The sequence below is a fragment of the Leguminivora glycinivorella genome, chromosome Z, assembly GCF_023078275.1.
Source record: "Leguminivora glycinivorella isolate SPB_JAAS2020 chromosome Z, LegGlyc_1.1, whole genome shotgun sequence".
NCBI classification, from domain to species: Eukaryota; Metazoa; Arthropoda; class Insecta; order Lepidoptera; family Tortricidae; genus Leguminivora; species Leguminivora glycinivorella.
This window is the reverse complement of record NC_062998.1, coordinates 30,135,416-30,159,643: the sequence shown is the minus strand read 5'-3', so window position 1 is coordinate 30,159,643 and position 24,228 is coordinate 30,135,416. Positions and strand designations below refer to the sequence as shown.

At 39.9% G+C, this 24,228-nt stretch overlaps 2 protein-coding genes across 3 annotated transcripts in view; one reads left to right on the top strand and one right to left on the bottom strand.

The window, feature by feature from the left end:
- LOC125241072 (proton-coupled amino acid transporter-like protein CG1139) overlaps positions 1-1,428 on the top strand; it is a 47,847-nt gene extending 46,419 nt beyond the window's left edge. For both annotated transcript variants that reach the window (XM_048149375.1, XM_048149376.1), the window contains exon 8: positions 176-1,428. In XM_048149375.1, the coding sequence (XP_048005332.1) occupies positions 176-501 (326 nt within the window). In that variant the 3' untranslated portion in view covers positions 502-1,428. The remainder of the gene's footprint in view (positions 1-175) is intronic.
- A 4,944-nt stretch (positions 1,429-6,372) lies between these two features.
- Positions 6,373-24,228, bottom strand: part of LOC125241547 (E3 ubiquitin-protein ligase UHRF1-like) — a 26,251-nt gene continuing 8,395 nt past the window's right edge. The window contains exons 8-16 of the mRNA XM_048150078.1: positions 22,817-22,905; positions 22,395-22,479; positions 21,770-21,896; positions 20,995-21,144; positions 13,580-13,718; positions 12,871-13,117; positions 8,061-8,233; positions 7,390-7,488; positions 6,373-7,065 (exon numbers count right to left, since the gene is read on the bottom strand). Coding sequence (XP_048006035.1) covers positions 6,919-7,065; positions 7,390-7,488; positions 8,061-8,233; positions 12,871-13,117; positions 13,580-13,718; positions 20,995-21,144; positions 21,770-21,896; positions 22,395-22,479; positions 22,817-22,905 — 1,256 coding nt within the window. The 3' untranslated portion in view covers positions 6,373-6,918. The remainder of the gene's footprint in view (positions 7,066-7,389; positions 7,489-8,060; positions 8,234-12,870; positions 13,118-13,579; positions 13,719-20,994; positions 21,145-21,769; positions 21,897-22,394; positions 22,480-22,816; positions 22,906-24,228) is intronic.

Genomic DNA, 24,228 nt, shown 5'->3' with positions numbered 1-24,228 from the left:
TAGCACGAATAAAGACCGTTTTGAATTTGTCAAGACTAGCAAAGATATTTTTTTACCAGAATTAAGAGAAGCATAGCAGCATTGACCATACATTAACTACACTATTTTCTTAATTTGTCTGGTAGTAAGTAAGTAATGTTTGGCATGTCGAAATTGACAAATTGTGTTGTTGCAGTCGGCATCGCGGCGATGGTGCCGGAGCTGGAAGCGTTCATCTCGCTGTTCGGCGCGCTGTGCCTGTCGGCGCTGGGGCTGGCCTTCCCCGCCATCATCCAGACGTGCACCTACTGGTACTACGTGTCGCGGTCGGAGCGCATCCGCATGCTGGTCAAGAACGCCATCGTGGTGCTGTTCGGCGTGCTGGGGCTCATCGTGGGCACGTGGACGTCGCTCGAGCGCATCGTCGAGAAGTTCGGCTCGCCCTCCGCCGACCTCAGCCCGACGCCCGCCAACCTCACAGCCGCGCTCGCGCCCTTCAACGCCACCACACTCCCGGAGTAGAATTTTCTCTTCACGTGTAGTTTTAATGACAGTGCCATTATGCTAGTAACCGTCCGTGGCATAAATTGTAAATTTAAAGTACAATTGTTGCAGCGTTTTAAACGTAGGTACCATTAAGTTATTAAGAGTTAGGTAATTATTGTCATTTTTTATTTTTTTATTGTAAGTATTTTTATAGAATTCTCTGCCGCAACCGTTTGACAGTATTCCCAGAGGTATCCTAGATTGTGACAAAAGTAGTGGTGTAAAATGTAACTCGAGACAACTGTGCCGCGCCACTATAAGGGGACGCGAGTAAATTAAACTATTGTATAGTGTAGATAGTAGACGCTACGGTTGTTACAATAAAAAATAATTAAGTATAGTTTACTAGAGACGCTTACAATCCTATGACAGTGAGAATCTTTTAAAGTGAAGCATGGCATTTCGATAGTTTAAGGTTACATATTAAGTACTTTAGTACAAAATAAAAAGTGATGGCGAATAAATTATAAAATGTTTGTTGATGAATGTCCAATGGTTGTGATCGCTGGTCGAGTCGGCGCCGGCGCACGACCGGGCAAACGCACACCGTCGTTGGCCTCGCAACTAGTTACTCAAGGTACTCGAAGCTGCTGTGACCGGAGCTGCGTAGCGTACGTTGCCACTCTTCTAATTATTACATTTACATGAAAAATACAATTTTAATTATGAATTTGTAATTTTAATTATGAATGTCGAAAATCGTCTTAGTCGTCATGTTTCGGTCACAAATTATAATATTGAAATCTGTGATGTGATAGTTATAAAATATTTATAGGATTTATTTTTGGTTGACTATTTTATTGATATTGTATATGGGACGTGTCTCACACGTCAGTGATACTGTGCTCAGAGCGACGTTGTATGGTCAATAAATAAACTATTATTATCTTATTTACAAATTAACTTTGTCTTTTTATTACCTGTTCTACTGCTTCACCATAACAGCTCTACTTAGCGCAAAATATGTGATAAGTATATCCATTATCCAGAAGATGGGTATTTTCCAGAAAAACGTGTTAGGAGTAACTTACGACAAAATATTGGGCGTTTTAACGCCTACAATTGCAAAAGTTCGCCTACTACGCGGCTACAGCGGCATGGCAAGCAAACCAATCCCGAGAGAAGCCAATTTTTTATGCTGCACTCAAGACTAGAACTTTTTTAAGTGTTGTAGCAAAAGTATCACATTTTTTCAAAATAAGTTTAATTCGACTACATTATAGGCAACTTTAAATAAGACTGATTGGATTGTCACAACTGAGGCCTTGTTACTTTTGTCACAAAATGTGATTCAATAGTTTATGTGAAGAGCCGTATTATTCTAAAAGGTATTACGGTTGATCATCAAGTTAGATAAAGTATTACTTTTTAGAACTAAGCTACCATTATTACCATTCGACAAGATATAGATAAAATATACTCATATGGTTATGATTTGTTAAAAAGAAAACAATTCAAAATAGAAAAGATAAAAGTTTATTGAAAAAATGAAACTGCTTAGAAAATGTACCCAAATGGCATAGTGATACAATTTATAAAATTTTATAGTGGTGAAAAAAATACTGCTGAAAGTTAAAATATATAAAATTATACAAAATTAACACTTTCGCTACCAAGAACCCGACTGTCGGGCACACCGCTCGTAGAAGCGTAGCCGATTACATGGGTTTCCCCGTATGTAGCGAAAATGTCGTAGCGCCGCGTAGAGCCCGGTTTCGAAAGTGTTAATAAAAATCACGATCAACTAAGGAATTAAAAAGTTATCGCCAGTTGGGTACTCTCAGTTCAATTACGAATGGCATAGCGATCTCCATTAAAATTAAGAAGTTATAAAAACATAAAACGTAAACAAAAACAGTGGAATCCTAATGAACATTTATTGCGGTTAACCGCTGAGCTTGACAAGCTCAGTCACCCGTTCTCACACGTCAGAGGCTCAGAAAACAGTACACCGACCTTACAGCCAATGAGCCAATCGGTCTTCTATTGCAATATAACAAAGCGAAAATGATACCTTGGTGTAGTATTTTTATTCAAAAGCTTTAATGGTCTACGTCTTCGTATATTTTGTAGCTATTACAATGCAGCATTGTCGCGTTAAATTGACCCGTACCCCCAATTGTCGAAAATATCCGGCCATTGTTCGGTTTTGGTTCGTTCCGGAGGCCGAGAAATGTGATTCAAAAATTAACGGACGTTACCTATGTTATGTTTAATCGCTATGCTGCCAAAACCACTATTCTAGTCAAATTAATTTTCGGTGCAAAAAAGTAGTTCTTATCTGAGTAAGTACGTGATTTTTTGAGACTAGTTGCCAAGCAAAGCCTGAAGCTGTGGTTTGGCATGTCAGAAAAGCGGACAATGCAAGGAAGTGATAATGATTGACAGTACAATGGATTTAATGGATCATCTCTCTAGAACTTGATCATCTCTCTAGATTTGCAAGGCTCTATTCTATATCCGAGTCGTACCAAGTGCGCCTTGTCAAGCGCAGCGTCAGCAACCGAAGCTCAGCTTCTTCGGGCCTCCATTGTATAATAACACAATTAACATCCTTATCATATAATTATCATTGTTAGATATACAACATGTCTTGTATGTACAAGCTACATTGTCTATATTTTTCTAGCTTTACCTGCTTAAATCTATAGAGGTAGTAAAATAATCAACATTAGACTACACAGTCTTTAACACTTAATCACATATACTTAAGCTTAAATTACGACAAAATAATACAATTTTTATTAAATTTTGATTACCTAGCACAAATTGATATATAAATCAACTCCAAATAATGCATGAGCTGCATTGATTCGATATAAATTGCTTTAAAATGTTTGCTGCAGATGACTGTGCATTATTGCTTGAACATTTCAATTTGTTCTATAGATCGGTCAAAAAGAGAAATAAAAAAACAAAGTGTGATGTAAAGCTGCATTTTTGGTATATTATTTAGGGTCCTTGGAGGACTGTGAAACTATGTTTTGCAAGCAAAAAAAGGGTGTGCATTTTTTTTAATTTGCAAAAAACTGCAAAAAAATCGGACTTTTTTTAGATTTTGCAGTGTCATTTAAAAACTCCAGATTTTAGGCAATAAGTTGCTTTTCAAAGTTAAAAGTACATTAAATTTGAAATCATTTAAGTCTACTTGCAATGGCGTATCTCAAACGGTTTTTGAGATATGACACTTCAAAAAAGGGTAATTTTTCCCCTCTTTATGAAAATTTTCGTTTTGCCAATATTTTGAGACAGATTTCAGCAAACCATATCACGGTATTATATACTTTGCGAAATAAAGTTGTAGAAAATTTAATTAGCTTTCATTTAAGACCAAAAGAGAGCCGGTTAGTCAAATAATCAAATTTATAACCTAAAAAAATAAGATTATAATGGTATAAATTTAGTATAACTGGATCAGAAATGGTGGAGGGTGATGGCCAAACGGGATAGTTTACGTGATATATATTTCAAGAGGCGTAACAAAGAAGGCGTTATTATTATTTGGGGACTGTTCAAGTATTACGTAAGCACTATAACAATAATAGGCATTATACGTAAGCACTATAATTATAGGGGCCGAGGAGGTGATTGCTCTGCTTATAGGGTTTTGGTGATGATTTAGAGCTTTTATTACTTTTTTGCTGACAAGGGAAATGGGGGGAGGGTATATATTTGTAATAAATTAGCATAAGTAACTCTTGAATGGCCCCTTATCCTTGACGTAGTCCCATTTTTTACTTGGTTCTATACCATGGGAAATACTACTATGTATTCTACGTCAGACTTATATTGACTGGGATATAGACCGTGATTACATTTTTTGTTTTTGTCGTGCTCCCGATATTTCTAAAAATGAAGAAGGCGGGTGCGGGTGTAAATCCGGTCGCATTCACACACGATGGTCTGTCCAAACACACTACACTTACAATGTCACTACGTTTGTTCAATTCTGACTTCACTTACTCAAACAAATCACTGGATTGCATACATTTGATAGTTTGAAGTCATCTTCAATCTCGGTATGTTGTGGCGTTCCGTCGACATTACCATAGGACTAAGCAACTTGACCGTCGCAATCCTAAGCCATGAGGAACAGAGGAAGAAGAAAAGATGTCATTATTTTTGACTGCAGCAATGTGTTCTTTAATTCTGCAGGCAGTGCGCTTGGTCGGCCCTATCATAACTCTTAATGTATTCAACATGTTTGACGTATGTTGTCTGGACAGTCAGTGGCCTTTTCCACCGCAGTGATATTGACACCTTGACACGCCCAAATCTGTACTTATTTCTAGTGTTGATTTTTAGATGAATAGTGTTTGAGTGCTATTAAAAAATGACCATTTCAAACACAAATTCTAGTGTTGCAAAATATCACTCGTACTCGGCCACTGCAATAGTCGAGCCACATTGGTGTTGGTGTTCACCACTTCACACCAATGAAGGTTTTCTGAATCGTTTTTTCGTCAGGCGGCGATACTGATGTGCCAGGTCTTTCTCACATCAAAATTCAGAATCCAGCAATAATAGTAAATCGCCACTCATTTTATTTAGTTCCACTGTTTCAGTGGCCGAGTGTGACTGATATTTTGTGACGCTTGTGTTTGTGGTAATTTTTAAGAGCACTCACACACTATACAATCCATCCATCCAGCCATCTAAAATTTAATACCATAGGCAATACACAGATATTAAAAAAAACACACACACTTTTTTAAGATACCTGACTGTCTAGACAACATACGAAACATAATATTAAATACATTGTTCTACACACCTTGCCGCATACAAAATGTACAGAGGGAAGTAACAAGTGGAAGTATGTCAAAGACAAGGGGCCGTTCAACTATTAAGTAAGAAACTGTACAGTAAAATAGATAAAAGACAAAATTTATAACAAGTGTTAACCCTCCCCCATTCTTATCTTTATCCATCTTTTGGCATGATGTTTGGCCATCACCCTCCACCACTCACTTCTGATCCAGTTATACTAGATTTATGCTATAATCTTGTTTTATTAGGTTTCTAATCTAATTTATTGAAAATATATACCATCCCCCCATTTCCCTTGTCAGCATGAAAGTAAGGAAAGCTCTAAATCATCACCAAAACCCTATAAGCAGAGCAATCACCTCCTCGGCCCCTATAATTATAGTGCTTACGTATAATGCCTATTATTGTTATAGTGCTTACGTAATACTTGAACAGTCCCCAAATAATAATAACGCCTTCTTTGTTACGTCTCTTGAAATATATATCACGTAAACTATCCCATTTGGCCATCACCCTCCACCACTCATTTCTGATCTAGTTATACTAGATTTATGCTATTATAATCTTATTATTTTAGGTTATAAATTTGATTATTTGACTAACTGGCCCTCTTTTGGTCTTAAATAAAAGCTAATTAAATTTTCTACAACTTTATTTTGCAAAATATATAATACCGTGATATGTTTTGCTGAAATCTGTCTCAAAATATTGGCAAAACGAAAATTTTCATAAAGAGGGGGAAAAATACCCTTTTTTAAAGTGTCATATCTCAAAAACTGTTTGAGATACGGCATTGCGAGTAGGCTCAAATGATTTCAAATTTAATGTTCTTTAACCTTTGCGAAGCAACTTATTACCTAAAATGTCTAGTTTTTAAATGACACTACAAAAACTAAAAAAAGTCCGATTTTTTTGTAGTTTTTTGCAAATTAAAAAAAAAGCACACACTTTTTTTGCTTGCAAAACATAGTTTCACATTCCTTCATGGACCCTAAATAATATACCAAAAATGCAGCTTTACATCACACTTTGTTTTTTTAGCAGATTTTCGTGTAAGATTTGACCGGTCTATATTTAGTCATTGAACAATCATAGCATTACTTTTGTGGTAATGACAATTATATGTCAACAACATTCTTTCCCTTTATAAACATACTTTGCCTTAGAATTTACAAATAAATATAGTAAAAGACATACCTAATTGAAAAATTAAAATATTTGGGCCATAGTAGTAGTTGGGTGGTTTTACAGTTTGTTACATTATGATGGAAATTTGTACTATGCATTCTGGTATCAGTCTCATTTGAGTCAAACATTTAAAAATGCTAGAAATATAAAATTAACTTTGAATACTTAAAATAATTTTGCACCAAAATTCTTCCGATTTTATGTTTAATTTTTCGATAAACCAACATATGAAAAATTACGTTCTAATAAAATAGAACAAGTCGTTTTCTTAATTAAGGTTAATAATCACTAAATAATAGACGTCTTGCGTAATCGGTAACAGTTAAAATCAACTTTACAAGTAAAACAAAATTATCACTTGAAATTAAAATCGAGGTCTGGTTCCCTCTAAGAGTCCGGCTGTACCTGGTACTGGGCACTCAGGGTATGCGCAGGCTAGTGCCGGCTGGCGTCGTAGCCAGGCATGACGGCGCGCAGCGCGGCGGCCAGCCGCTCGTTGTGCGGCGGCGCCGCGGCCAGCTCCGCGCGGCAGCACGGGCACGTGCGAGCCCCCGTCGACTTGAATGCTAACTTCAGGCATGCCTGGAAAACACACAATATTAGCTAATATATCCCCAAATTTAAGGTGTTGAATACCGCGCGCAAACGCAAAGATTAAGTTCGGTATACATCAGCTACATCGAGTCCAGGTGCAGGAGAAAGAAATGGTTTATTTGGCAGTTTAGATACGTCAAGCTTGGCTTGGTGGTGGCACTAATGAGCAGCAAATTGGGATCACTAAACGTTTCACTATTGCAAAACTGCTAATTTTCTAATAATACACAAATGACGGTAGCAAAAAATAACAGCAATTAAAGCTATCCTCTAAATTATGGATTATTAATGAACCTGATAATAAATACTGACCCCGCAAAAATTGTGCAGGCACTTCGTGGTGACGGGGCCGGCGGCCACCTCCTGGCAGATGATACACAGGAACATCTGGCTCACGTACTCCACGAACTCCTGTCACACAAACAACAAGTCCTATGTACTCAACGTGCATACGTGTGGTAAGCAAGCCGTAACCACTATGCCAAAAAAGGAACAGTTTTAATAATCCGGAAGAGGTTGGTCAAATGGTTATTGGAAAGTACGTAAGAGTAAGGATTCGTTCTGTGGGTTAGGTCAAGTAGATGTAATCGCGACATAAAGAGAATTTTAATTAAAAACTAAAAAGGTGTGTCGATATTGTCAAAATCCGGTTTTTTAAATAGTAGAGTGTATTTGCATACTTTTTTTTGTTAAATCGGACCCAAGGCTCCAATGAGCCGTGGCAAAATGCCAGGATAACGCAAGGAGGATGATGATTTGCATACATTTTATGTAGCGGATTAGAGTAAAAGAAAACACGATATCAAATCTGATATTTAATAGACAAGAAAAGTCCGTGTGTTGTAAATATGCTTCGGCCAAAGATCGCACCTATAATTTCCATCAAATATAAAGGAGCTGCCGAGGTGCTTCCAAAGTCTGAACACACAACGTCTCAACAATGACGCGTTCAAAAATGTATGTAGGACATATTGTGACCGTACCTTTTTCCCTCTGGTCTCGACCACCATGAGGCACTCGCTCCACAGCTTGGCGTTGAGCTCGTCGGCCGCGATCGCCTGCCGCTCCTCGTCGCTCAACCCTCTCTCGACCTTCACTGGCGGATTGGCCTCACTCACTACCGCCGCTTTCTTCGTCGGAGAAGTGAATTTTAGTACTGAAATAATAAATAATTATTTATAACACTTTAATGCAAATAGGATAGAATAGTACATTGTGCAACAAGGGGAGGAAGTTGAATATTACTAACGAGAGTAAGTTAAATCGCGACGGCTTGCCGGAGCGATTTAAAGACTCGAGTTAGTAATATTCATACACCCCGAGTTACACAATGTTTTTCATCACACTCGCAATGTAAAGAATATGTAAATGGATGTAAAAAAGTTAAGTACGGTACAAGAAATTTCATTATTCCCTTGGAAGAACGATTTTTCTATAACTTACGCTCCGCCTGCGTGCAATAGCACATTTAAAGTGCGGGTGTGATGAAATAGTACATTACGATACAAGTGCGTAAAAAAGGAAGTTCGAAATGAGTGGCGATAATATTGTCTTCGGTTACCGCGATAGTTACTCATGAAATAAAACTATGGAAACGGATTAAATCGCGTATAATGAATTTAAAATTCATCCCGACGTTTCGAACACTTTACAGCGTTCATTATACGCGATTTAATCCGTTTCCATAGTTTTATTTCATGAGAGGCGATAAATTAAAACACGACCGAATGTGTTTTAAATCGACACAAGTTCCGAATTTCCTTTTTGCACGTGTATCGTACGACGTTTTTCGCTGATAAGTATTTTTCAGTACAGATGGTGTTTTTAGGGTTCCGTACCTCAAAGAGGAAAAACGGAACCCTTATAGGATCACTCGCGTGTCTGTCTGTCCCTCTGTCACAGTCGATTTCTCCGAAACTACTAGACCGATTTACTTGAAATTTGGCACACGTATGTAAACAAGTGGCCCAAAGACGGACATGTAATATAATTAAATGAAATTAAACGAAATTTAATCATAGGGGCCACTTTTGGGGGGTAAAATTGACAATTAAAAATCAAAGTTATTATTAGAACTATATTGTGTTACATATCAAATGAAAGAGCATTTTATAAGCATCTTAAATATATTTTTTTTATAGTTTTTATTTTGGTAATTTAGAAGTAATTTAAGAAAATAAGCAAAAAATTACCATTCCCCCCCCCCCCCTTATCTCCGAAACTACTTAGCGGAAAATTTTCAAAAAAATACACGAGATAGCCCTCTACCTGTAGATTACAGGAAAACCTATTAGAAATCTACAGTCAAGCGTAAGTCGGACTTAAGAGAAAAAAAATCAAATTGAGATTTTTCACTCACTGCCGCTGCAAGTACTTACTAAATGTTTTGAAATTTTGTGAGCGCCATGGACAGGTAGAAAGAAATTCATTTCTGTTTAGAAATTGTTAAAAATTTTAAGCATTTGCCAAAATGACTTAAGTTCCTATTAAAAAAGAGGCGCTTACGACTGTTTAGAACTGCACTGACCATAATATAGCCCTAATAGGTCCAAAAAATGGTGTACGAAATAATATACGAAAACAAAAAAATTGTGCCACCGACAACCAAAATCTGAAGTCTATTTGCTCTATCTCTTATAGTTTCCAAAATATACGCAAAATCTTTAAAGTACAAATCTAGTGTAGTCAGGCGCTCATGACCTTTTTGTATGGAAATGTCGAAATCCGACTCGCACTTTACCGATTTTCATAGAAAGTTGTGTTTTATTATAGTTTTGAAGGAGGTTTCTTGTTTTTAACCACCAACGCAAAAATATTATAATAATAATAGGTTTGACGCTTGACATGTCTGTCTGGCATCATAGCTCCCGAACGAATCAATCGATTTTGATTTAGTTTTTAATGTTTAAGGTGAATTCGTCGAGAGTTTTTTTTGTACCACGTAGGTGGCAAACATGCATACGGTCCGCCTGATGGAAAGCGGTGACTGTTACATATGGACGCCTGCCACTCAAGGAGTGGTACATGTGCGTTGCCGACTCGACTCATTAGAAACTTGTACAAACCTGTACTTAGAAGGGGCCTGGGTGCCGGTGACTGAAGGAAGGAGGGGGAAGGAAGGAGTACCGCACCCTCGTTGAGCTCTGGCTGCCTTACTCACCGGCAGGAACACAACAATGAGTAAAGTCTAGTGCTACTTGATTGCGGTCTTTTGTAAAGCAGAGGTATTAGACTCTGCTCTACCTTAGAGTATATTCAATTTAGTATTAGAGTTATCAGTCAAGAAATTTAAATGCAGCGCCATCTATTATTAGTTTCGACAACTTTTCATGTGACTTTCCATGCCTAAAGGTTCGCACAAGTCTCAAGTCGCGTAAATTACTTAGTAAATTTTGCCGAGAGACGGCGCTAAATACAATAATACTCATTAGAGTACCTATACTTCTAGTCAAAGACATATATAACTCCGTATAGACAGATAAAGTCTAAGAATAAAACGTACTTACCTCAGTACCACACAGAAGAAGGGCTCAGCTAGATGGCGCTAATATTAATATTAACACGCTTTTATTAGGTCGTCGTGTATGTAACTAACTATGTAATGGAATCTACGGAGGCTAATTTAACCATCTTCCAAGGATCGTAGCGTAATGATAATTGGCAGCTGTATGTAGTTCTGATGACAGTACAATAATATGGTACTGTTGAACTGATCTGATGATGGAGCCGGAAGATATGAACTGGAACTACATGATGGAACATCGTATCATAGCTGTTTTTGGGTTTCTTAGAAAAGTCTTGTAATGAACTTTGACTACGATTAGGTTTCAAGGTCTGATGATGGAGCCGGAAGATATGAACTGGAACTACATGATGAAACATCGTATCATAGCAGTTTTTGGGTTTCTTAGAAAAGTCTTGAAATGAACTTTGACTACGATAAGGTTTCAAGGTCTGATGATGAAGCCGGAAGATATGAACTGGAACTACATGATGTAACATCGTATCATAGCTGTTTTTGCGTTTCTTAGAAAAGTCTTGTAATGAACTTTGACTACGATTAGGTTTCAAGGTCTGATGATGGAGCCGGAAGATATGAACTGGAACTACATGATAGAACATCGTATCATAGTAGTTTTTGGGTTTCTTAGAAAAGTCTTGTAATGAACTTTGACTACGATTAGGTTTCAAGGTCTGATGATGGAGCCGGAAGATATGAACTGGAACTACTAAAAAGATCAAAGTAGTATTCAAAATAAGTTGGGATAGGGTTTTCTTGAGACCCTTAAGAGCAAATAAAGGGGGGCTCAGGGGCGATCGAAGCCCCCCACAAAAAAGACAGATCAACGTAGTATTTAAAATAAGTTGGGTTAAGGTTTTCTTGTGACCCTCCAGAGGAAATAAAGGGGGGGCTCGGGGGGTGAAGCCCCCCGCAAAAAAGAAAGACCAACGTAGTATTTAAAATAAGTTGGGTTAGGGTTTTCTTGTGACCGTTTAGAGTAAATAAAGGGGGGGGGGGCTCGGGGGGCGAAGCCCCCGCCTAAAAGAAAGATCAACGTAGTATTTAAAATAAGTTGGGATAGGGTTTTCTTGAGACCCTTAAGAGCATATAAAGGAGGGCTCGGGGGGCGAAGCCCCCCGCATAAAAGAAAGATCAACATAGTAGAGAATGCCATAAAGCATAAGTCCGCCTTTTGTACTGCAAGATTTTCTTTTATCACTGCTTCCAGTAGTTCCACAGGTGGTAAATGATCTTTATTACTAGATTCACCTACTTTTATCAATTTTAAAGCACTAGTGGATAAAATGCGTTTTTACCCGCTGGTATTAAAGGACAAAACACGTGTTTCCGAGCTAGTGAGGGGAAAAATTCAATGTTGGCTGCTCGCGTGCGGTCCGTTTGTTAATGTAGGTAAGAATTTAGAATGGCGTCATTTTGTGAACATCAAAGGAGTGAGCCTTCTGTACTTGTACTATTATACATATATTCTGTGACATATATTCTGTGACAAAACTAACAACATGTGTTCCAAGTACAACATTCGAAATGCCGGAAAGTTAGTAGGTATCGACCGTAAATTGGCGAAATCCAATTTACGGTCAAATTAACATATGTGATGGACCCTGCCGTCTATAATAAATTGCCGCAATATGTGGTTGAAGCGCCTAAGTGTGTCGAACTTTAAGTACCTATCGCTTAAAAAATTGGCTGGTCGAGCACCCGTTCTACACTTATGACAATTTTTTTATTACCTAATTAGAAAAATATTTTTGTGCATTTTTTATGTGAATATTGCCTAACTTTTTGTAATTTCAATCTTCTGTCTATTTATTCTCTAAGTATTATTGTTGTATGAATATTATTTTTTTAAATCAAATCTTGACGTGTAAAATGGCGTTGAATGAATAAATGAATATGAGTATGAGTAGTATGATTATTTTAACCATTGAAAGTTTGTACGGAACCCTCGGTGGGCGAGTCCGACTCGCACTTGGCCGGTTTTTTTTTACGCACTAGTGCGAGAAGTGGTTCATTATATGCCAGGTCGAAACTTCGGAGGCTCATCTGTACTGAAAAACGTCGTACGATATACGTGCGAAAAGGCGGAACTCGTGTCGATTTAAAACATTCCCTTCGGTCGTGTTTAATCTATCGCCACTCGTTTCGAACTTCCTTTTTTACGCACTTGTATCGTAATGTACTATTTCTCGTTTCGAACTTCCTTTTTTACGTACTTGTATCGTAATGTACTATTTCATACTGAGTATATGTATGCATATAATGTTATTTACTGTTGTTCTTCTGAACGGGGCTCTTTTTCTTCTGCGCCGGGCTCTTTTTCTTCTGCGGCGGGCTCTTTTTCTTCTGCGCGGGAGTGTTGTTCTTGCGTCGCTTCGGAGGCGCCTCGTCCTCCTCGGAGGAGTCGGACATGTCGCGAGCGGCGCGCTTCTTCCCTTTTTGTCCTCTGCCGTTCTTCTTAGCGTTTTTAGCTTTTAGTGCCAGCTTGAGTGCTTCTGCCTCTAAGTAGCCTTCTGGGTACTGGAATTTAAATAAACGAATTAGTTTAGTTAAGATAACAAGCAAAACTCACCACGAGTTTGTTGAATTAGAGTGAATCGTATTAGTATGGATTCAACGTCGAGATGAGTTTCAAATATTTTTAGTAAATATTGACTTCTGCTTCTTATTGTTTTTAGAGTACAAGTAATTTATTTTGAGTGGTGATAGTTGGACAGAAGTTCGTCAAAAGCCCTGAGCTAAGGATGTCAGACCTCCACTGTTATATAATTAGGACGCCCTAGGTCGGCCGGCCACGACATTGGTCTAAGGCGACAGAGGCGAGCGGCGGTCATAGGTTGGAGTGAGACAAGCGATGGGACCTTTCGTTTGCATTTATGGCCGTCGTTTGCCGGTGACACCGTAGACAAATGTCGTAGGCAGGCCGTTGCAAGGCACGCCCCGGAGAGAAGTGATGTGATAGTGGGGTATAGTGTAACTCACGATGGCGGGAAACTTCTTGGCGTGCGGCTCCCAGGGCGCCGGCTCGGGGTCGTCGCGGCGCAGCAGGTACTTCCACACGCGGAACCCAGCCAGCCCGCGCTCCGGGTAGTACTTCACCACCTTGTAGATGCCGTCGTATCTGAAAAACACGACTTCTTATCAAATACCAGTTCTAGCAGAAGTGCTTATCTATTGGGTTGGTAAGAAAGTAATGAGCGATCGACTGAATTCCACATAAAATTTTTGAGAGAGTTCTAGAATCTACTATGGTCGAAAGTATATAAAGGGCGAGTCGCACAGTTTCTCGTCAGTCATTCACTAGCTGTCGCCGAGCTAATATAAGGAAGAAAATTGACGAATTAAAAGTGCATGTAAGGCATTGCTTACTATATGAATTTCAGTCTGGCCATTCAGCCGCCGAAGCAGTGCGTAATATATGTCAGCGTGTTGCTCCTGAAGTTGTGTCTGAGGCCACGGCGAAACGATGGTTCCAGCGGTTTCGTAGTGGCGACTTTTCATTATCAGATCAACCTAAGTCTGGTCGACCGGTGAAGACTGATGTAGCCAAATTAAAAACCTTAATTGAAGGAGATCCGAGGCTAACGAGTAGTACTCTTGCTACCGAGTTAGGCTGCTCTCATGTCACCATAGAAACACATTTACATGAGTTGGGAAAAAACTACAAATACAGTGTTTGGATACCGCACGAACTTGATAGAGATCAACTAAACCGCCGTGCCGATATCTGCATACAACTTCTGTCTTTTCGCCGCACATTCAACTGGTTGGACCATGTTATCACTGGAGATGAAAAATGGGTCTTATATATAAATCACACACGCAAACGTCAGTGGCTAGCTCCAAACGAAAAAGGAATAGAGGCACCAAAAACAGAGCCTCACCCGAAAAAAGTTATGCTGTCCGTTTGGTGGGATATTCATGGTATTATTCACTGGGAACTCCTACCAAGTGGAATGACTGTTACCGCATCAGTATACTGTAATCAGCTTGAAAATTTAAACCAAAAAATCTGTCAGAATCGTCCACAGCATGCTTAAGTTTTTTTCTTACACGACAATGCTCGCCCACACATTGCAAAAGTGACTCGGCTAAAGCTATTGGAGCTAGGTTGGAAAGTGATACCTCATCCACCGTACTCTCCAGACTTGGCACCTACGGATTACGCATTGTTCAGATCGCTAAGCAATGCCTTGAATGAAAAAAAGTTCGATGATCAAGCCTATCTACGACAGTACATAGCTGAGTTTTTTGAATCTAAACCTAAGAACTTCTTCGCCGATGCTATTCATTCTTTACCAGAACGATGGAGACAAGTAGTAGATAACGAAGGCCGTTATATTTTTGATAAATGATTAAAATAATAAATTAAATAAAAATTACAATATTGGTTATGATTCGCTCATTACTTTCTTACCAACCCAATATATGACAAATTTAACGACTTGTTGGTATATTCTCGATTAGTTATTACAGAAGAACAAATGATGTTAACAAAATCTTCGATATTCATGCAAAAGTACCTCTTAGACCAGGTATGTAATGCCATTAAAAATTATAACTACAGTCAGGGGTCATTAAATTACGTCACCGCAACAGGTGGTGCTGGTATATACAATAAGAGACGAATAACTCTCTTCCTAAATATGAATCAGTAATGAAATGGGGATGTGTCCCCAACATCTTCAAATCTGGTGTAATGTAATTAATATATAACTGTCGTAGAACTTGTAGACGATAAAAGTTTTATATATGTGTATACTTTGTTAATGGTTTTATATTGACATATTATCGTCGGGTGACAAGCAAAAGTCACTAAGTACACTTTTTAAAAAAGCCATTTTTTTTGGGTACAATGTAATATTTTTTCGTCTATTTGCTAATGACAAACACATTAATGCCATAAAAACAATTTAAAACTATCTTACGATTTACAAAAAATCATTAAATACTAACGCTATAATAACACTCGGCAGCAAAAACTCACTGTTTCATTTAATGAGTTTGTCCTGCCTAAAGTTTGCAAATTGCTCGCAGTTAATGATATTTCGGTACTGTTAATGATAACCTTGTAGAACATGCTATCTATTAGGTATTATTATTCAAGTAGTTTTCATACCGTATCAATATACAACCTATAACCGCAAAATTAAAATTTTGAAAAAAACCCCCGACCGCGACCGATTTTCATGAAACATGGCTTAAAACACTCCCGACTAACTAAGCCTTCAAGTAAAAAAAAACTAAGTCGAAATCGGTTCATCCGTTCGAGAGCGATGCCACAGACAGACACACAAACAGACAGACAGACAGACAGACACGTCAAACTTATAACACCCCGTCGTTTTTGCGTCGGGGGATAAAAATAGTAACATTGATTTGCACGTCAAGTAATTGCAGTTGAATTGTCACTTAGAAATAATGTAATATATTATTGTAGTTTATTTTATTTATAGTAATATACATACAAGTAATAAATAGGTACATATTTATTTGTGACTATCCAAAACAGGTGTCATTATGATTCAAAAGCTATTTCTATCTGAAATTATAAAAAATATTATAATATAAGTACATATCATAGGGCGAGCTGAATGGGAAATGACGTCTCTTGGGTTCCATGCCCCCGAGAGTCGGTCACGCCCCTCCTTTCGGCTTACCCTCATTGGCCGGCTGGAGTCAACACTGAGCAGGGACTTAACATAAGACGCGACTTGGCATAGTCGCTGTTTCGTACAGACTGGGTAGAAAGTGGCACACATTACACCTCTCCACACCCTGAGCCGCTTACACGGCCGCTAGCACGGAGCGACAAGGGGACAACATCCTTGTCGCTCCGTCCTAGCGGCCGTTTTTCGGAGACCCATATAATGAGTTGGCGAGTCACCACCTGTCCTTTTTGTTCATATTCGTTTGTCCCTTTCTATCACATGGATAGGGACAAACGAACTTTGTCGGCTTGATAAATTTAGAGAATGTTTATGAATAGATAAGAGGGTTAGTCCTTTGGTGGACTAACGTAGTGCATAACAATGATAATAGTCAGTTGGTGTCACATGAACTTTAGAGTAAAAAATTGTCTATTTACAAGAGGCCTCTACGTATTGGCTTCACTTCAGCCCCACGCACGCCTCCAGATGCTCGGGACCCGATGCTCTAGAAATTTTGTAAAAGATATCATGTTAATGTAAACCAAACATGAAGACGTTTAAGTTATGTACCTACACCAAATTTAACATAATTAATAACATTTAAAATAATTTTAAGTTAATTCTTTAGGCGGTGGAAGCTGACTTATGTTTACTGTGATACCGTTTTATGTGATAGCCAATATAATGCTTAATTAGTTTTTATGATTCGTCAATCATAAAGGCGGATTTCTGTTGTAATTTTAGATGAAATAATAATTCTATTTAAATTTAAAAAATAAACATACCTACCTCTTTGTGTACCTAAAGGGTCACATAGTTTAGGCTTTCGGCCCGCCGCTACGCTTATTAAGACACTTGGGGTGAGCAGATTGACCGCGTGGGTTCGCCCCGCGGGCCTTGCGGCCCGCCGGGCTCACGTGCCGGCCCCTCTCAGGGACGCTCCGGGCCTTCGGCCCTACGCGGAGCTCGGCCTTCGGCCTTCGCTGGGTTTCGAAGCTCAGCGTCGGGCCTTCGGCCCGCCGCAACGCTTATCAAGACACTTGGGGTGAGCAGTTTGACCGCGTGGGTTCGCCCCGCGGGCCTTGCGGCCCGCCGGGCTCACGTGCCGGCCCCTCTCAGGGACGCTCCGGGCCTTCGGCCCTACGCGGAGCTCGGCCTTCGGCCTTCGCTGGGTTTCGAAGCTCCGCGTCGGGCCTTCGGCCCGCCGCTTCGCTTATTTAGATACTTTTTGTTTTTGTTTTGCTTGGGAGCACTTTCTACCCGCAGCTCGGCCTGCGGCCTTCGCGTGCTTGGGAGCCTCTCAGACACGCTCCGGGCCTTCGGCCCTACGCGGAGCTCGGCCTTCGGCCTTCGCTGGGTTTCAAAGCTCCGCGTCGGGCCTTCGGCCCGCCGCTACACTTATTATGACACTTGGGGTGAGCAGTTTGACCGCGTGGGTTCGCCCCGCGGGCCTTGCGGCCCGCCGGGCTCACGTGCCGGCCCCTCTCAGGGACGCTCCGGGCCTTCGGCCCTACGCGGAGCTCGGCCTTCGGCCTTCGCTGGGTTTCGAAGCTCCGCGTCGTGCCTTCGGCCCGCCGCTTCGCTTATTTAGATACTTTTTGTTATGGTTTTGCTTCGGAGCTCTCTCTGCCCGCAGCTCGGCCTACGGCCTTCGCGTGCTTGGGAGCCTCTCCGTCACGCTCCGGGCCTTCGGCCCTCCGCGTAGTTACTGTGGGGTTGTAGGGAAGTTGGAGGTTACACACGACCCAATAGTAAAAGTGTCTTGAGAAGCTCACGACGGGCCTGCGGCCTGCGGCCTCCGGCCCGTCGTTTCGCTTCTCTAAGACACTTTTACTATTGGGTCGTGTGTAACCTCCAACTTCCCGGACCGCCGGCGAGCCGATCGGGGACGCTCCGGGCCTTCGGCCCTACGCGGAGCTCGGCCTTCGGCCTTCGCTGGGTTTCGAAGCTCCGCGTCGGGCCTTCGGCCCGCCGCTTCGCTTATAAAGACACTTTTTATTATTGTTCTGCTTGGGAACTCTCTCTGCCCGCAGCTCGGCCTGCGGCCTTCGCTTGCTTGGGAGCCTCTCGGTCACGCTCCGGGCCTTCGGCCCTCCGCGTAGTTACTGTGGGGGTTGTAGGGAAGTTGGAGGTTACACACGACCCAATAGTAAAAGTGTCTTGAGAAGCTCACGACGGGCCTGCGGCCTGCGGCCTCCGGCCCGTCGTTTCGCTTCTCTAAGACACTTTTACTATTGGGTCGTGTGTAACCTCCAACTTCCCGGACCGCCGGCGAGCCGATCGGGGACGCTCCGGGCCTTCGGCCCTACGCGGAGCTCGGCCTTCGGCCTTCGCTCGGCTCGAAGCTCCGCCGTCGGGCCTTCGGCCCGCCGGCTACGCTTGTTTAGACACTTTTGTAAGGAAATTGTTATGCGTGAAATAATAGTTATTTGTTATACAAGGGGGCAAAGTTGTATTTTAACACCGAGTGTGGAATTGAAAAACGAGCAAGGGAAAGGATTCTATAGTTGAACCACGAACCACGAGCGAAGCGACTGGTTCGAGAATAGAATCCTGAACTTGCAAGTTTTTTAACACACGAGAAGTAAAATACATTGGCACCCGAGTGTAACACAAAACTTTTCCCCTCACTATAGCGAGGAAACTATAACGCAAAAAATGCGTTTATCATTGCTTCCAGTAGTTCCACAGATAGGTAAATCATCTATATTACTAGATTCACCTACTTTTATCAATTTTAAAGCAGTTAATTTGACTTTATTCAAGGTCAAATTACTTTACCCACTAGTAGATAAATGCGTTTTTACCCGCTGGTATTAAAGGACAAAACACGTGTTTCCGAGCTAGTGAGGGGAAAACGTTATAAAAATACACCGTGTTTCACTTAACACTAAAAACCTGAAAACTGTTTGTTCAGAATCGAGAGTAGAATCGATTGAGCTATATCTTGATGGGGGTAATATTTTTTGTTTTAATTTGTATTATTAGTTATTGTTTACGTGCCCATTCTACAAATTCGTAATACAACATTGTGCATATCATATTGTTAGAGGTTGTATACCTTTTCAGTATTTAAGGATATTAATACTGGCTGGTTACTTGGACGATTATTTTTTCCGCTACGAGATAGACGTTGTGCGTCAGTTTAATTTTAAAGTTGATCATAAGTCATAACAAATTGAACTCGTACCTAATTACAACCTTGTCATTTTGAATGTTAGGTTTAAATTTGCTTACTGCGTCACCTGTCCAATTTGAAGTTTACTGTGACACAGGTTAAAGTGCTTTACAGTGACATAGCTGTCTATTGGTAAACCTTATGTCGTTGCAGTAACATACACAATTAAACAGTTTGAAGGTTTATGATGGTAGCTAGCAATTATTTTATTGAGTGTAGAGTTAAAATCCGAGTAGAGCTGCACAGAAAATTAAAAATTCAATTTAAAAAAATAATAATCATCAGATTAAAAAATGAACATTGTAGAGACGTTTAAAAAAATAAAAATCAGTTGGGGTGTCTGAGGTTTTGAGTGATACCGGAAACACGGTGTATAAGATGTCCTTATTAGATGAAACTTCAGGAGAAATGTACATATATGCCTAGGAAAGCTACCGGTCTCGTGAAGGTAAGAATTGCATAAAGTTTTCAAATTTGTAGATAGAAATATTCATCTGACGCCTCTTGTTTAAATAGATTTCGCTAATACATACATACATACAATCACGCCTGTATCCCATAAAGGGGTAGGCAGAGACATGAAACTACTAAAGCTTCAGGGCCACTCATAATATAGATTTCGCTAATAATTGTACAAATTTCATATTCAGGCAAAGAAGATACAAGAGGTAAATATCAGGGGTAAAGGTCGTCAACGGACATTACTGGTAGCACTAAAAGCAGCGTACAAAAACTTGCAACCTATTTCAGAACAGAAAAAGGCAGATCTCATCAAGCTAGTTAAAGCTAAACAGATAACAGAAGAATTCGCTCCGTGGTATAAGAATCTTAAAACGCTGAAATGGCTCCGAAATCGCTTGCCGGAGCCAAATTACGACGAATCGGAAAGAAGTGATTCCGAAGCCGAGACTGATATTTAAGCACTTTTAATTGCCAAGATAAACTAGTTTATTTTTATTACCGAGTTGGTGTAAAGTTTTAATAAACGTTACCGCTGTTCATACAAATGTTTCACTATATACACTGATTTTTCAAAACTGCGGCAGCAAAAACTCGTTATGCATAATAACTATTAAACTACAGATGATATTATTAATATTAATTTATGTAATTACTTAAATGTTGTTTGTTTCTCGCTTAAGTGATTTGTAATCTTAGAGAAATAAATATATTTGAACTGAATATTTGCATTATCATATATTTGCCACATTTTTTAATAGTGAAAAAAATGCATTACACTTGATTTAAGTAATATACGGATTTATTAAGTCGAAAAATATCGAAACATTGATTATCTCCATTGTGTCAATTTGGTACTTAGTGACTTTTGCTTGTCACCCGACGTTATGTAAATAATTTGTTTCTCAGTTTCATTTGATCTAGTTGTCATACAAAAATTAATGTTTTCTGGAAGCCGGCTGATTTTGATCTCCCTTGTTTTGGCCACAATTCCGGAGAATAACACTTCATTGATCTCAATGCAGATAAGCAACTTTACTATATATAATCTCTTTTAGTTAAATTTGGATAAAATGAAAAGACAACGCTGTGCAATAAAAGCCACGTACCTGATGCCCTCCTTAGGCGCGTACTTGGGGAAGTGCTTGAGCATCTTGTAGGAGCGCACGACGCGCACGGGCTTGCCGGCGCGCCACGCCTCGCCCGCGTCGCCGCCCTCCTCCGACACGCGGCCCGCCGCGCAGTTGCGCGCCAGCGCTCTGCACAATATTCACATCATGTTAACAGGTCACGTGGAAGACGCGCTCAAACACGGGATGCGGTCCAAAGCTTACACATGCTGCGCGAAAGAGATTAAGGTAGCTGTTGCGATTGAAAATAGAACGCCATTCAGTTATGATATTATAAAACTACGAGTACGAAACCAAAATTCACAAATTAGCGGATCCTCAAACTTGAGGCAGTTTGCGTTCTATATTGTTTCGGGCGCGTAAGTGTCCAGTCTGCAACGACCGACGTAATTTGAGCTCCAATAGCCTTGCAAGGATTCCTTCATTCCTAGTTCTATATGGATCCACATAGTAAATGTACAATATAACTGTATAAAAATACCGTTTTAAATACCAGAAATAGTGAGTGAAGTAGTTAAGCAGTCGTGCATCAGTAAGGTGTAAGAAGTTGAGCTTGGTAATGGTTATCGTCCAACTGCATCTATAAGAAGCGGCGGGCGTAATACACGAGTGTGATAAAGCCTATAACGTCAGTGGATCCCTATCACTTACATAATGCGAAAAAAACGGACTGACGTTATAGGCTGAAGCTACCCTGCTTACCCCGTCTGCGTAAGGTTCTTGACATATGAAAGTAAGTAGGATGACAACTGACTTGTTCTCCCTAGTGAGCGTCTGGTCGCATGACTGGCCGGCGGTGCGCTTGTTGCCCGACAGGTCGCGGCCGCCGCTGCCCGTGTATGTGAACTCATACCCGTGATCCACATCGTCCTCGTACCCGCCTGTGGAATCACATAGATATTGTCATTTTAACAAGCCGACAAAAATAGTTTGTCCCTATCACACCAATACGCCGGAAAGGGACTAACGATTTTATCGGCTTATTAACTTTAGTGAACGTTAAGGGGGGTAACTATTTCAACATTCTTCGTCGCGAAGGTAAGATATTAGTACACTGAGAGAAAATACAACCAGTTTTCATGTTCGTTCAACAAGTTTTTTGGTTAAAATAGCGCCTACGTGCTCTTTGGTTCAAACAACAAGCTACTTGTCATTTGAATCGGCAATATATTTGAATCAACAAGTCGATTTTATAAAAACAACCTAACACATATTGTTTTAAACATACGTTTGGCTGATTTAAATGGATAAACCGCAACAAGTCAAACTTGTTAAATTCACAATGCAAATTTCTCTCAGTGTACAATAGACTGGCTGAGTGTAAAGGACTACTTTAAAAAAGCAGAGGCTAAAAGGGGAGACGAGGGTATAAGCGGCACCTGAGAGTACGATGCTGTAGGCGCCTTCCTCGTCGCGGCCGTGGATGCCCGACACGGGCGGCCGGTGCACGCCAGATTCCGACAGCTGTAACCAAACACACGCCTTATGAAAAACTGTCCTTTATTAACGCCATGTTACGAACTTCATTAGAACTATTTTCTTTATACTATACTGAACTATCACCGCATACATCAGAAGCATGCAAGAAGTTCGACTTACATTCTTAACATCAAAACGTTTCAAGATATATAAACGAAATCCAATGTGCTTATTGTTCGCTCTTTTTGTAGAATAGTAATATTTTTTATATTAAAATAGATATTTAACCCATTCTTGTGATCATACTTAACACAAATAATCAATGACATGTGCAAATTTAATGGCAACCAAGTAGGTTGTGTTAGAACTGACTATGTTTTACCTGTATGCGGAACCTCCAGCACATGCCGACTTCAATGCCAGGAATGGGCCCAAAGTGATTAGCAGGCATGGAGCAAGTCTTGGTCTTTCCTAAAATGAAACAACCATCACATTACATCATGCAAAAGTGTATATTTTACTATCTTAGTCTAATCGGTGGAAATATTCGCAAGCTATGGATAAGAGCATAATAACATGGTACAGCACTGGACTAGTGATCCAGTAGCCGTGAATTCAATTTCTACAGTACCGGTCAAAAATTTAAGTTCACTCCTTGTTTTCAGTACAATTGACTGCTTTAGAGAGATAGTTTTTTGTAGTTCAGACTTCAAAATTTGTTTCGTAAACAATTTATATTTTTTTTAACATCTGTTTCCCTCAAATCTTATAGGCTAAATAATTATTTGGCCTATATTATCTGGCTAAAACTGTGTTTCGTGTAAAGATGTGTCTCAATTAGTGGCAAAGGCAAGGCCATAAATATAACTAGCATTTTGCCGTCATGTTTATTAGATTTTAGTGAAAGAAAGGTACGTGAATTGTGTCTAACTAGTAAAACAAATCTCCACAAAACAATAAATATAAGTTGAAAACATATTTCCACTACCAAACCGAAGATAATTATCGTACAAAAGTACTCATTTGTACCGAAATCAAAGGGTGAACTCAAACTTTTTACCGGTACTGTAGTTTAATCACGATTAGGGTGGGTTGCAGCTACTGTTTAGACGTGTGCGCCGCGCCGGCGCGCCGCCGCCGCCGGTAATTTTAGCCACGCCGCCGCCGCCGATTATTAATCGGCGTGAAATCGGCGTGACCTTGGTGATTAATAAATTGCACAAACTTAGTATTTGATTACATTTTTGGACTTTTTATGCAATTTCCAATGCGTATAATTTACTTTTATTAAAATATTCTGTATTAAGCACTAAGAAAAGATGCGAAAAACCGGATACGGGGGAAGATCTACAATATGATCGTGACGACTTTGATCGGGTATACGACTTCACACAATTGTTAACAGCACTACGAGAATAACACATCTGGAGGGCCAAGAACTTTTCCTGTTGGATATTCTGCTATCTTTTCATCTAGATCACCATGTAATCCATTCAAAATTTCATGGCTGTTCAAAATATTGTCCATTCCAAAATACCCACGTCCCCACCGCGTCGGCAAATTGCTTATAGCCTGTAAGACTGTATTATAGAGTGTAAGACTGTAAATCAGCAGATTGAATACGAGGCGATTGTTTTTTGCGCCTAGTAACCCAGGTTTGCTTCAATTTGCATGATCTAATTTCGTTGCTGATCTGGTTCTGCAGGAAATGAAGCTTTTCATTCCATTCTCTGTGGTTCCAATCACTGGCAAGTGTCAAACTTCATTTGATAGAATCGTGTTTTTTTAAGTAGC